The 14,927-nt window shown below is 50.9% G+C and overlaps 1 protein-coding gene across 4 annotated transcripts in view; it reads left to right on the plus strand.

Annotated features, from left to right (window-relative positions):
- Ece1 (endothelin converting enzyme 1) overlaps nucleotides 1-14,927 on the plus strand; it is a 93,995-nt gene that overhangs the window by 49,124 nt on the left and 29,944 nt on the right. For all 4 annotated transcript variants that reach the window (XM_051173637.1, XM_051173638.1, XM_051173635.1 and 1 more), the window contains exons 3-4: nucleotides 4,279-4,420; nucleotides 8,382-8,594. In XM_051173637.1, the coding sequence (XP_051029594.1) occupies nucleotides 4,279-4,420; nucleotides 8,382-8,594 (355 nt within the window). The remainder of the gene's footprint in view (nucleotides 1-4,278; nucleotides 4,421-8,381; nucleotides 8,595-14,927) is intronic.

Consider the following 14,927-nt stretch of genomic DNA (forward strand, 5'->3'; position numbering starts at 1 on the left):
TGAGATATGAAAATCTCAGAACCCTGATGTTCCATTCTCTGCATAGGGCTGCCTTAGGAGATTAATTTGAAGGACAGACCTACTTTAGACTTAAAACAACTTCCCCCTTGTCAGGAGAGACTTTCAGCTCTGTCCACCAATTACAGTGTAAGACTCTTGGCCAGCAGGTTCTAGAATCTGACATGATCACACCTGGGAACTTCACCCAGCTTTCTAGTATTAGAGTCGGAAGACAGGCTCTGAGGCTGCCTTGGCACATCCCTGGGGTTCTGGCTGACCGCCTTTCCCCATGCTGAAGAGCTGCCTATTCCTTCTGGGAAGACACACATTTCCTGAGACTGTGATTCCTCTTTTGCTTTCTTCTTCTCCTCCTCCTTCTTTGTTTGTTTGTTTTTTGTTTGTTTGTTTTTGAGACAGGGTTCCTCTGAGGCTTTGGAGGCTGTCCTGGAACTAACTCTTGTAGACCAGGCTGGTCTCGAACTCACAGAGATCCGCCTCTGCTTCCTGAGTGCTGAGATTAAAGGTGTGCACCACCAATGCCTGGCTTTGTGATTCCTCTTAAAGGTTGATTCTTTTTTTGTTTTGTTTTCTGGAGTCTACTCCCACAGGAGGAGCTATTAAGTTTTCACCAGTCTCTTCAAAGTCAGGCATGGAGGGACATGTGGCAGGTGGGACTTGGGCAGAGTTGGAAAGACATCATAGTTCTTTCTGCTCCGAGCTGATCTTAGTGGCCTCATGGAAAATTTACTGGAAGGAACTTCCCCAAAGTGATCCCCCAATGAAGGAAGCCCCCCACCCCCACCCCAAGTCTGAGCTGTCATGGTCTGCCTCCTCTGAAAGGCTGTGTCTGCTACAGAGAGCCTGGTCCTCCTGCCAGCCTTCATGACGCTGAGCCTCTGTAAGGGTGGGCTCTTTGCCAGAGCTTTGGCAGACAACCCTTGTTTGCTGCCCCATGAAGCCAGGTTGCTGGGGGCCCTTAGACTCTGAAAGCAGGCTTAGCCAGGTTCCCACCCCTGTACTGCTGGCTCTTCTCCTGGACCCTGAGGCAGGCACCTTTCCTCACCTGCAGAACTCGTTCTTGCTCCAAGCCTAGGTGAGGCAGGCGCTCACTTCTGTAACCGAATATTTATCCCCACTTATAATAGGCTTTGTTCCTGTGCTCTGTAAACCCTGGGAACACCGGGGCTGGACACCTCTGCTTTCTCCCTCCCACCCTGTCTCTCCCTCTCTGCTGCCATCTCAAGCTCCTTCCTCTCCCTGTTCTTCTTGTCCCTCCCCTTCTCTTTGTGCGGCATCCCTGTCTCTCCTGCTCTCTTCCTGACCATGTTAAATAGGATGCTAAGCTGGCCAGCGGGCTGAGAGTCCACAGTGTATCAGCTGTTACTTGGCCAATGGCCATTCTTCAGTCACTTCTCCCAAAATGGATTGGGCTACTCGAAATTAATCCTCCTGCCTTCCAAGTGGCCACACTGTGGCCACTTTTGATTGACATGTCCTCGTCCCTAAAAGAAAGCATGAAAACACATATTTCCTTGTTGTCACCTCATCTCATGGGACCCTCTTCAGGGCACATGTGTTGGAGGGCTCAGAGAAAGGGGACAGAGTGGTACCCTGATACCACCCAGACCTACCCACCATACTGTGATTTGCTCAGCCTTCCCTGCTGCCAGCCCAGAGCTTCCAAGTGCCTCTTACACCCAGGAGCTGCCCCAAATTCCCTGTGCCCTCAGAGACAAGGCTTGTCCAGAAACCTAGAAATGCTCGGCCCAGCCTCGAAAGTCAAGCAATAAACATGACAAAAGTTAATGATCCTATTTTCAAATGCTGTTTGCTGTTCATACTCGGAACTGTGGCTTTTTAATTCAATTCCGTCTTAATTCTAATTCCATTCACAGTGGATGCCATCCGTTTAGATTAAACACTTAGCTTGACACAGAACAATAATGTCGCAGCCTGCCTGTCTTCTGGGGGTGGGGGGAGGTTGGTGGTAGAGCCTCAGGGACGGGACCGCATGATCTGGAGAGATGGCTCATCTTGTGCCTTCCCAACTCTGTCCCATAAGCCCCCAGTAGCTGTGCCTCCTCTAAGCTCACACTAGTACCTGTTCTTAGAAGTTCCCCTACCAGCAGACAAGATGAAACAAATGGGCGCCAGGAGCAACAGTGTCGCTCTTAAACATTTGTCAGTTGTGTCCATTTGTTTTATCTGCCATCTCTTCCCTCTCTCTCCTCCTTGATGTCTTTGCACCTGGCTGACTCCTTGCCCCCCTCACCACAGCACCTTGGTGTCCCCATGAGGTGGTATTTCCCTGCTTCCCCCCAAGCTGAACAGTCTGTCCCACCAGCTCCCCAGAGTGGGCACCAAGCTGAGGAAGCCTCTCACACCGAGGCCTCCCTGCCTCTGAGCTCTGTTAACTGAGCCATGACTGTGAGGCAGGAGAGGCCACGGGGTCGTGGAGAAAGGTTGGGACCAGGCCTGGAGAAGGACAGTTGGGTGAAGGGATATTGATGTCGATGTCCCCTGGCAAGGCTATGCCTGGCTCTAGCCCTAGGTGCTCCTCTGTATACCAGAACCTGAGGTAAATTTGAGTGAGATAACTGGATGGCCGAAAGGTATTGTGTCCATGAGAGCACATGTCCCAGGCTGTCTCTGAACAGGTGAGAGTGCCCTGGCCAGAAACCCCTACCTTTTCCTGTTTAAAGCCGAGAGGGTCTCCTTGGGCAGCCCCCACCACCACCTCGCCACCCCAGCACCACCTGGCCACCACCTTGGGTGCACACCTCCTGGTCAGTCAGGGAGTATCCTGGTTCTCAGCATCCTTTTTTACAGTTTTAGATCCCAGTTTTTCTTCCACAAGAAGTCCCCATGTTCCTCTTTCTCTTTTAGCACCAAGGGGGTTACCCTAGGATGGCCGAGAGACCCTTCCCGAAGGTGACCCATCTCAGGTCTGGTGTGCTCTGACCTGCTCTGGGGGCAGTCCCTCCCTGCACAGCTCTATGGGTATCCCTAGGTCCCCTGGCATGCTGGGGACCTCTTAGGGACTCCTACTGTTCCTGCAAGCATTACTCCCTCCTCATTGCCCACCCTAAAGGGCAGGTATAGTGACATCTCTTGCCAGTCCTTTGGAGGAAGTTCCTGTTCTTTCTCAGAGCTACGCCTTGCACCCTTGGCCATCTTGTCTCTGCCCCCAAGGCAGACATCACCTCCTCCAGGAAGCCTTCCGTGTCCACCCGTCTGTCTGTTCATCATCTGCCTCCCCTCTTCGCTGTAAGCAAAGGAGTTGGTGCCCAGCTGTTTGTACAGGGTGATGTCACTGAACAGCCCCACCTTCTGGGGACTCTTCCTGTCTGTGTCCCTCCTGGCTTTTGCCGGAAGTACCTCTTGGAACAGAAGAGACCCCCTCCCGACCCTCCCACCCCTCCCTGTGCTGGCTCTGGGTGTGAGGAAGAGTATGGGTCCTGAGCAATGTTGGCAGGATGTCCCTCCTCAAGTTCCCTGCCCCCAAGGGCCTGCCACACCCTCCACTTCCCCTCATTGTACCTCCTTTCCTGTTTAGCCAGAGTATGGGGCCTGGCACATTTTTCCTCCATGAGAAGACCTGCCCAAGTGGAGCTATTTCTCCTTGTCTTCCCCTACCATCTCCTAAGACCCATCCGTGTCTCTGGCCCGTGGGAGGCTCTAGAATCTACAGACTACTTTAGATCTCACACCTACCCATTCAACTGTATGACAAGTGACCGGGAACCCCAGTCTCATTTGTAAAAGCAGAAGCAGCCCTGATGGGATTAGAAAGGGTTGTTGGGCCGAATGTGTCCCCACTTGTAGAGAGCAGGAGCTGTGGTCCTGTCATGTTCGACTCTGGCTCTGTGGATGCAGGAGGTCTGAGGAGGGCCCAGCTGACCGCCCTCTGAATGCCTTCAAGGCCAAACATCCTGTTCTTTTTTTTGAGCTCCTTATTGGAGAAATGGGAAAGCTGCAGCTTTTTTTTTTTTTTTTTTTTTTTTTTTTCCATCTAGTGGTATCTGGTGTCATAGAAAACACAAGCCCTCCTGGGCTGAGCTGCTAGTTCTGATGTCTGAGAACAAATCTAAGCTACTGGCCAGGGTGGTGGTTCTGTTCCTAGATTAGAGCAGATTCTGTGGGAACTGGACCACCCCAAGACAGACTAGCAGCCCGATGCCTCCCCAGGGTCTGGGCTTACAGCAGAGCCCCTTCCTCTTGGGGAAGGAGGACCCCGAGCTCACAGTCTTGCCACCCCTCTTGCCTCCTTCCCTGCAGGTGAACTTCCGAAGCCCCCGGAGTGGCCAGCGGTGCTGGGCAGCTCGGACCTCAGCAGAGAAGAGGCTGGTGGTGCTGGTGGTGCTTCTGGGAGCAGGGTTGGGGGCCTGCCTGGCGGCCCTGGGTATCCAGTACCGGACAAGTAGGTTCATCTGTTATTTGTGGTGGGCTTAACCATGCTTCTTTCTGCTCTGTCATTTTGTACAAGGTGGGGGACCTTGTTCAAGCTGGGATTGGCCTCCAAAGCAAAGGAGAGAGACGCCTAGGGGCTCGGGATGTAGACAAAGAGGTGGGTGGAATGGGTGGGTGCTATGAAGGTTTTGAAGTCAGAAGAACAAATTTGATTGCAGTGGCTCAGGTCTCTAATCTCAATACCCTGGTAAGCTGAGGCAGGTGAATCAGGATTTCAAGGCTAGCCTGCATCACTTAGTAAGTTCAAAGCCTTTCTAGACTACGTTAGACCCTGCCTCAAAGCAACACAACCAAAGGACATGAGTTCACACCCTGGTTCAGCAACTTCATGGCTGGACATGCCACTTCATTTCCAAAACTTACATTTTTTTTCTTCTCTAAATGGGGAAGGGGGCGTGCACAGTTAAGGGATGACTCTGATGATGTGTGTATCCGGTGTCCCCGAGGACTTCTCCAGTTAGCGTTGGCTCCATTGCTGTGAAGGTGTGACTGCTTGCCATCCGTAGTTTCAGTAGAATGACAGTAATGGCTTCTGTTTACTGTGGAAGTGTGCATATGAGCGTGTGCAAAGTAGATCATCATCTTTCTGCAGCTACCCCATCCTGAGTCAGCTTCTTGTCAGAGCATCCTGCCAGGCAGGGTGGACCCAGCACTATCTGCCCCCCAGAAATGGGGAGCAGCCTGGATCCCAGCCTGGACTTAGGAACCCCAACATGTTTCTTCAGGACTCAGAGTGCTCCCAAAGAACAGCTCAAAAATAAAAAGCATGGTAGGGGCTGACAAGATGGCTCAGTGGATAAAGTGCTTGCTGCCAAGCCTGACAGCTTGAGTTTGATTCCCAGACTTTACACAGCTATTGTTGCTGCCAGGTGGGTTCCTGGAGAGGATTTCAGCATCTGCCTCTGTCCCATTCCTTTCTGCCTCCAATTCTGGACCTGGGATAGATGGCCCTCTTGCCTTAGGGTGGAGCTGGGCTAAGGCTCAGGAAATCCATGCACCACGAGAAAGCAGCCTCCGCCTCAGAACTTGGCAGAACCTCTTTACGCACCAGCAGCCTGACTTTGGCTGCATCTGAGCAAACACCAGGCCAGGCAAAGCAGCTCCTCAGATAATTCTAGAAGGCCCACCTCTAAGCAGTGTCTAGGCCCCTGGGGACATTCTGACCCACCTCCCTGCTTCGGAAGCCTTCTTCCCAGAGACTAGCAGCTGCTTTCCAAACAGCAGCAAAACAAACACAGGGTTCTTCCAGGAATGTTGGTCTCTCTCTCTCTCTCTCTTTTTTTAAATACTTTAAAATGTTTCTTATGCCAGGTGTTGGTGGTATACGCCTTTAATCCCAGCACTTGGGAGGCAGAGGCAGGCAGATCTCTGTGAGTTCTAGTCCAGCCTGGTCTACAGAGCAAGTTCCAGGACAGGTTCCAAAGCAATATAGAGTCTTGAACTCCCTTCCCCAAAATGCTTATTTATCTGTCTGAGCATTTTGCCTATGTGTTTATGCACCTCATGCATGCTTGGTACCTGCAGAGGTCAGAAGAGGATACTCTAGGATCTAGAGTTACAGATAGGTGTGAGCTGCCATGTGAATGCTGGAAATTGAACCCAGATCCTTTGGAAGGGCAGCCAGTGTTCTCAACCACTGAGCCATCTCTCTAGTGGGAAGTTTTTGTTGCTCGTTTTTTGTTTGGGGTTTTGGTGTGTGTGTGTGTGTGTGTGTGTGCGCGCGCGCGCGTGCGTACACACACCTGTGAACAGGCCAGACAACAACACTTGGGTGTCATCCTTAGGAACGCCATTCATCTCCATCATGATAGTGACTCTCACTGACCTGGAGCTCACCTATTATGCTTGACCAGCCTGCATTAGGATTACAAGTGTGTGCCATCTTTCTAGTGTTTATATGTGGGTTCTGGGGTTACTGACTAACCTACTTCCTTAGCCCTGTTCTGTAAAGCATTTCAAAGCATCTTGAAGGCCAGATAGATGGCTAAGTGGGCAAAGGCACTTGCTGTCAAGCCTGATGACCTGAGCCTACGTGGTAGAAGGACAAGAGCATCGACGTCTGTAAATTGTCCTCCTACTGCCACACACATGCTGTGGCACACAGTCTCACAATACACTTACACACGCACACTCACGCACATACTCACACAATAAATATGTTTTCAAATAATTAAAGCATCTTGGATGGCATGACAGAGATCAGGTACTATCAGATGATTAAATTACATCTGAGCTGCTTTCTGCCTATTCAGCCGATTGTGTGCGTCCCAAAAGAAAGGTGACCAGCAGATGAGCAGGTCATAAACACTTTCATCCAGTAGGTTAGCTGTTCATTCCACAAACACTCACTGAGCAGCAATGGATGTCATGCACAGGCTGGACAAAGGATGAGTGAAAACAAGTTCCTACTCTTCAGGGGAGGTGGACAGGGATGTGACAGTGACATAGCACAGTTCATGGGAGTATGGTAGGTGCCCAAGGCAGGAAGGAACACAACACAAGAGGGCCTAGGAAGGTTTCCAGGGAATAGGGGACTTAGATGAGACGGCCCTAAATATCAATCGGTCAGATGTGGTCCCCCAAACCATTCATTAGTCAGGCACATAGACATTAAGTTCCTGATGGGCCAGGGATGTTTAGGTTTCATTGTTGTTATTATTGTTTTGGTTTTTCAGGGCAGTTTCTCTGTGTAGCCTTGGCTGTTCTATCCTGGCTATCCTGGAACTCACTCTGTAGACCAGGATGGACCAAACTCAGAGATCCACTGCCTCTGCCTCCCTCGTGCTGAGATGAAAGGAGTGAACTACCTCCATTTGCCTTCTCTCATGTTGTTTTCAAACCCAGGTTCCCTCAGTGTCTGCCTTCTGGGTATTTCCAGCCAAGAGTTTGCCAGGCAAGACTTCCTGCAGTTTGCTGAGTAAAAACAATAGGTACTATTTTCCCAATATGAATAGTGAATAGCCCTTTGCAAACACAGACACACACACATACTCCCTTTCTCCATAGAAAGTTCTGGCCTTCCCCATCGCCAGGAACTGGGGTGTTCGACTCTGATTTGATTAGTGTTACCGTAAGTGACTCTGTCAGCCCTGCCTCAGAAGAGCTCTCCGGGAGCTGTGACTCAGTGGTAGAGCATTTGCCTAGCGTGTGCAAGGAAGGCCCCGGCTCCATTCCCAGCACTTGGAGATTCTTTTCAGCCCAGATGCCAATAGTGCAATAATTTTGTTTTGTTTTTTGTTTTTGTTTTGAGGTAGGGTCTCCTGCAGGCTGACTTCCTGCAATCCTTCATAGCTGAAAATGACTTTGAACTTCTGATCCATCCTTCTCTCTCTACCTCCCAGATGTTAGGGTTACAGGCCTGTGCCAATCCTCTCTGTTCTGTGTGATGCTGGGGACTGAACCCAGGGTTCTACTAACTGAGCTACATTCTCTGCCCTAAGTGTGTGTGTGTGTGTATGCATAAATGTGTATATGGTGTGTGAACACACACGTGTATGGTGTATGCACATTGTATAAAGTCTGTCTCACACATATGCACAGAGAGAGAGAGAGAGAGAGAGAGAGAGAGAGAGAGAGAGAGAGAGAACCTGGAAGACATTCATTGGTAATTGTATTGAAAAGTCAAATAAATTTGTTGGCATCAACATCAGAAGTCTTCATGGAGGAAGGGCTGCAGAGAGGAAATTGTCCTAGCTCTGAGCTCTTTGAAACCACAGAAAGGAGTTTATGAAGCTAGCAGAAGTTTTATTCTAAGCACCAAGAAACGCTAAATCTCATGAATTCTATCTCATGAGGGATCCAGTAACCGCCCAGCTAGGTCAGGGCCAGGTGGGGTTTGTAACTCCTGGGCCTCTGGGCTCCAGGCCACCTGTGCTGCTCACCTTCATTGGCCGTCTGTCCTTGACCCTCAGGAACGCCCCCAGTATGTCTGAGTGAGGCCTGCATCTCAGTGACCAGCTCCATCCTAAACTCCATGGATCCCACAGTAGACCCCTGCCAGGACTTCTTCAGCTATGCCTGTGGGGGCTGGATCAAAGCCAACCCGGTGCCCGATGGACATTCACGCTGGGGGACCTTCAGCAACCTCTGGGAACACAATCAAGCCATCATCAAACATCTGCTGGGTAAGAACCAGGGGAACCAATGGAGGGGCTGTGGGGGGCAATGTCCCTCCCTGTGTGGAGCCCCAGTGAGCTGGTTAACTCTGAGCTTTAGTCTTTTCCTTTGGGACATGAGATCAGTAGCACCCACAGTTTGCAGCACTAGAGAGCGTGTGTGAGGTGGTTGGTACTGCATACATAGGTACACAGAGCTTCTAGCTGAAGCTTTCAAGGCACAGCTCAGCTCCTGGCTGGCACTGACTGAGTTTGCAGTATTGTGAGGGTAAGGAACAGGTGAGATGCTCCAGACCAGACAGTACAGAGGGCGGGGTGTATAGCTCAGTAGGTAGTGTTTGCCTGGCATGCACAAGGTCATGGGTTCAGTCCCCAGCTCACGTGAAACCTGGTGTGATATCTGTAAATGCCTGTAATCCCAGCACTTGGGAGGTGGAGGCTGGAAGATCAGTTCAATTAGTCAATCTGGGGAAGCCAGACAGTGGTGGTGCACACCATTAATCCCAGCACTTGGGAGGCAGAGGCAGGAGGGTTTCTGTGAGTTTGAAGCCATCCTGATCTACAGAGGGAGTTCCAGGACAGCCAAGGCTTCACTGAGAAACCCTGTCTCAAAAAACAAAGATTTAAAAAAAAAAAAAAGGTCAACCTGGGCTTCAAAGCCCATCTCAAAAAGAAAACCCAGAAAGAAAGCAAAGTATGACAAATAACAGCTTATCAGAGTTTGTCGCTCCATAGATAGAGTCACAGCAGCCCTGAAGGACACCTAACTATTCAAAGTCCCTTTGACCGTGGTTAGACCCCCAGGTCTGTCCTGCTCGTGCTGTATTCCTGGTTAATATATAAGATCCTGCCCACTCACTGCCTTCTCTCCCAGGAGTCTCAGCATGTGCGGACCACATGTTCTGACCTCAGGAAGCCCTTCCAGCCCCCTATCTTTCTACCCTCTGCCCTCTGCCCTCTCCAGGGACTCCCAGAGCTGGGGAAGGGCCAGAAAGTGAAACATCTATTAATAGCTGTCAGTGGCATGACTTAGATTCATGAATACTTAACTGTGTCTTAGCAGGTGGTTGGATTTTTGAGACAAGGTCTCCCTGTGGAGTCCAGATTGGCCTTGGATTTGAAGCAATCCGCCTGCCTTCACTTTTCAAGGGCTGGGATGACAGGTGTGAGCCACCACACCCCGATTGTCAGGTTTTTTTTAAAGCCCTTCAGCGTTCTGAGGAGTAGGTGACACAGATGTAGCCACCTAAAAGAGGACAAATCCTCTCTAAGCAACGAAAATCATCTCAGGAGATAGGAAATGATTCTAACTTAACAGCTGATGTTAAGGCAACCATGCCCTTTAGATGCAAGTGGGTTAAGGACACCATACCCTTCCTTCCCACCCCCACCCCAGCCTCAGACCAGGACTGTTGCTAGGCAGCTTCTCCCCTGCAGTCCCCAGCAGCTCCCTAGCAGGACCCCTCAGCTCCTCATTTTACCCACTAAGCTGTCAGGGTTCACAGGGAGTGGCCTCCAGTCCTGGGCTATGACTTTTCTATCCACTCTGTCCCTTGGGGTCAAGTTGATAGTAGGGATCTGCCTTGTGCAGTAACAACCAAACAAGACCTTGACATGGGGAACAGCAGGGCCTTGTGGTATCAGGGCCACACTGCAGAGTTCCAAGCCAGGTAGGCTCCCTATAGACCAGCTTGGCTGCTCAGTCAGGGCCCTATTCTATGCCAAATGCCCTAAAACATGACCCCAGGTGCCATCCCACGGGGAAGGTTTCTATGAGTTTTGACTTGCATGCAGTGGTTCAGAGGCTTAACATGGAGTCCGGCCCTTAAAGTGCTCAGCAAAAACACACACACACACACACACACACACACACACACACACACACACACACACACAAGCCATGTCCTAGGGTCACCTTTCAGCTAAGACAAAGGGTCAGCCAGTAGGCTTCAGGAGGAGCCAGGGCTAACAACTGGCAGGCACCGGATCATGGGGTGTTCAGCACCTCCAAAGGTAGCCTGCCGGGGCTGTCAGGTAGGTAGAGATAAAGTGGGGCATTTAGAGTATCATGAGGACTATGCTGCTGGCCCAACAGCAGAGATGGTAATGTGAATGTGAAGTGTAGCCTTGAGCAGGCGATGTCCTTCCTTCCTCCCTCCCTCCTTCCTTCCTTCTTTCCTCGGGGTCTCCAGCCCATGCTGGCCTTGTACTCCCTACGAAGCCAGATGACTTTTAGCTTCCCATCCTCCTGTCTTCACTTCTAAGTGCTGGGATTACTGTGACTGCCTTATATCGGCCCTTAGACTTGGCCTTGCCTTTGGCTTTCCAGCTGCGCTTAGCTCATCTTATTTTACCATCTAGACAGCCTGCTCCACAAACCCTTCCAGACTGAGAGTCCCTCTCCCGTCTTGTGTATTGTATATGTGTAGTGTGTGTGTGTGTGTGTGTGTGTGTGTGTGTGTGTGTGTGTGTGTGGTGTATGCTTGCCCGTGCATATTTGTGTGAAGTCAGAGGTCAACATTGGCTATCTTTCTCAGTTGCTCCTCTCCCTTATGCTTTTGAAGCAGAGTCTATCTGAAACTAGATCTCACTGTTAATGCTAGACTGGCTGACCAGCAAGGTCTGGAATTGACCTGTCTCCATCCCCCTAGCTTTGGGGTTATAGGCCTAGGCTGCCACACCCAGCTTCTGTGTGGGTGCTGGCATTCCAAACTTAGATCCTCATGTTTCTAGGACACTGAGTCATCTCTTAAGCCCTTTAAACTCTATTAAGCCTATTTCCCTGTTATGTCTTCTAGCAAAGGGCCTCCTGAGGCCTGAGTCACACTGGTATGTGTGTACCTTTCCGATTTACAGCATCTTATAAGATGGGAACATAAAACTGGGCATGGTGGTGCATTCCTGTAACCCTGGCATTCTGGAGGCAGAGGTGGGACGATCAGGAGTTCAAGGCCATCCTTTGATATATATTGAGTCCAAGGTCAGCCTGGTTTATATGAGACTTGGACTCAAAAGCAAAACAAGGGTAAATACTTAAAATACTGAGTGCAAGCTTGTTGTGATGTTTGAGATAGCACAAATTTCATAAAGAACAATCACAGGGCAGGGGTAGAGGGAGATAGCTACCTCCCTTCCTTTTTTATGTCCCTGATACCAATCACTTTGAGAACACAACATTCCAGCCTCAGGAAATGGGTGCATGCTGATGTCTTGGCCACAAATTTACATCATCACATATCATCTCATTTTCATTTTGATTATGTTTTCCCAATATTTACTGTCTCACTCAGTTTCCTCTTCCTGTCCTCTGTCTGCCTTACAAAGGACTCCCCTAGTGTAGTGTCTGCAACAGTTGATGTGCTTTCACTGTAGAATGGTTCTGGTGGATTTGATGATTCGGGCAGGGAGGTGAGTGCAGGACTTCTTGGGGGGCAGGGAGAGTGGGTGAACTATCTTCTGGCCCGGTTTTTCCAGCATACTGACTGGCAAGAAGGAGCAAGCAAACAGAGAGACTGGGACGCCAGTCCTGGCCTCAGCCACTTACTTATGTGACCTAGGACCAGTTTCCCGATCACTTGCCTATAGATTGGGTGTGATCCAAGTAAGAGCCACTTGTGGTGAGTGCTGTGACTAGTTGCACACATGGGCTACACCCACGTGCAGAGAGGCAGTCCGGTTTCTCCGGGAGGCTTAAGAATGCCTGAGCTCAAATTCCAGCAGGCTCATTAGTCAGGTTGCTTTTGTCAGCAGGCTCCTTCACCTTCCTGGCCCCTTTTTCCTTCCCTTCGGCTGATAACACCTCATCCATCCCTCTGTGATGATGAGACACAGGCCTGGCCTGGCCTGCACTCGGCACCAGGAAGTATTGATGGTATTGTCACAAAGAGCTGGCCTCCTCTTTATCAGCCCCTCCTCTCCCTCTAGTATGGAGTTCTTGAGGCCAGGAGCTGTCTGAACTGAGTCTGTGGTTTTATCTAAAACAAACACTGGCCTTGCCCTGATGGAGACTCCAGGCCCCACATACTTCTGCCCAGACAATGCCGAGGCAGCCAGGGAGACCGTGGAATTCCCAGGCACCCTGTTCCTGTAGCCCATCTCAGCCCCTGCCTGCCTGGCTGCCTGGGCGTTTGCTTCCTAACCCCAGCAGTGATGTGAGAAAGGAATCCAAGAAAAACTTCCAGAGGAAAAAGAGGGCCGATTAACCAGTGTGCTGTCTTTCCTCTCTGGGATTTTGGGGAAGTGACTGTAGAAGTTTCTGGAACATGGGGTCTGTGGAAGGAAATAACTAGGCAATTGGAAACTCTGTTGTCTGGTCCTATGCTGCCAAAAGACTCCCATACCACTGGAGCCCTGGAGGTCTTTTATTCTCCCCAGTTTTCTCCTGGCCTTTACATTCCAGTCAGTAGTAGCGGCTGCTGAAGAGGCCGAGCCCATTGTGCAACTCTCCTACATGGCCCAAAATACCTCTCATATATCCATCATTTGTGTTCTCTCACAGGTGTGTTCATGTGTGTGCGTGTGTGTGCGAGCGCGTTTGGAGGCCAGAGGGCAAGGGCAGGTATTTTCCTCCATTTCTACTCTCTCTCTCTCTCTCTCTTTTTTTTGGGGGGGGCAGGCTCTTTCGATGAGCCTGGAGCTCACTGATTCAGCTAGATTGGCTGGCCAGGGACCACTTGTCTCCATGCCCTCCAACATTGGGGTTACAAGCATGTGCAGCTGTACCCAGCTCTTACGTGGGTGCTGGGGGGATCTGAACTCAGGTCCCCATGCTTGCATAGCAACACTTTACCAACCGAGCCAATTCCCCAGCTAACTCGATTCAGTTCAGGTCCCTCTGAGCTTGAAAGGTAGTAGCCGCTGCCTCAGGTAGAAGCCGGCGTGCCTCAGGCTGTCCCTGAGATTCTGCCCTCACCAGGTCAACGTTGGCTGGCGCATAAGTGAGACACACCTGGCAGAGATATGAATGCCCGTCCCCCACTGTGCCCACCCATCCTGCCTTCCTTCCTCTCCTTATAGATCTCAGCCTGGAACTGGCCTTATTGTAGGGGATGGAGTTGGTACAGGGCACACCCAGACACCAAGCACAAAGAGGATTTATTACCCCAGGGGCAAGCGGGGTTGGGGGGGCACTGAGGATGGATCAGACAAAGGGAGACTGCAAGGAGCAGCAGGGAGTGTTTTTTATTTGTCTTGGTGTCTGCAGGAGTGAGTTTTAAGGAAAAAAAAAAAAGGGAAGTTGGTGCTGGGGTGAGTCGGTAAGTCCTGATTGGACAGGTCAGCCAGTGTAGCCGATTAATGAAGTTTGATTGTTGGACCTTGTTTAGTCTCAAGAAGGGGTCAGTGGCCAAATAAGGGAATAGACCTTGGTGGCTAGCTTTAGGAGTGTAATCTAAGTGTTTGGCAAAGGAGAGGGAAGAGGGTAGGTAAGACCTGCCAGTGCCATGTTTACCATGCTTGGGCCTGCTAGACAGCCCTCATTTCCCACCCTTCTCTCCCGGATACGGTGTGCTGCTTTATTCTGAGCTCTGCTCTTGTGCCACATGTGGCTGGGGGGCCTACTGTGTGCCTGATCCTAGGGATACAGGACATGAGGCAGAGGCAGGCCAGACGCCATCCCTGTCGCAGTATGCAGTTAGATGCTCTCGCCACTGCTTGCGGGCTGTCTCCCCCACTGCCCATGCCTCTTTTACACCTAGCCCGGCAGCTGCCAACCCTGGGAACGAAATGATTAGCTGTGGGAGAGCCACCAGCATGGCCACAGAAACCCAACCTGGTCAGGGAAGCCTCACAGGAAAGGATGGCCTTCATGAAGCAACTGTGTGTTCTCTCTCCCTCCAGATGGGGGAGGGGGGAGGTGGGGGGAGTCCAGTCAGCGGCCTCCAGCTGAAACTCAGAACACACTGTGATGAGCACAGCCAGGCTGTCCTTGGGGAATTTGTCTTTAGGTTTCTTATCTCTGTGGCCTTGGGGCCCTGGGGAAAGCAGATGTCAGGCTCCTTTTTGGGCACAGAGTTCTGCCTCTGATGCTGGCCCTTACCTCTTAGGGTCATGGCCAGAGCCAGGTGTGGATGGTGAGAGAAAGCTTCTGGGACCTGGCCAGCACCTGGCACTTCTGCTTTCCCTTCTAAGAGCTGAACTGGTGGGAGTGTTGCCATGGAGATGAGGCCTTGAGGTGTGGGGCATTTCCCCTTCCCATCCCTGCTTTCCTCTCAAGCCTGAGACTCTGGCTCTCCTGTTTCCAACCTCCCTCTACTAGAGGCTTCATTCCATCATCCCCTTGGGGCCCACTGATCAGTGACAGCTTTGGTGCCATTTCTGGTGAGGATGGGGAATGACTGTGGA

Source organism: Phodopus roborovskii, unplaced genomic scaffold, assembly GCF_943737965.1.
Source record: "Phodopus roborovskii unplaced genomic scaffold, PHOROB, whole genome shotgun sequence".
NCBI classification, from domain to species: Eukaryota; Metazoa; Chordata; class Mammalia; order Rodentia; family Cricetidae; genus Phodopus; species Phodopus roborovskii.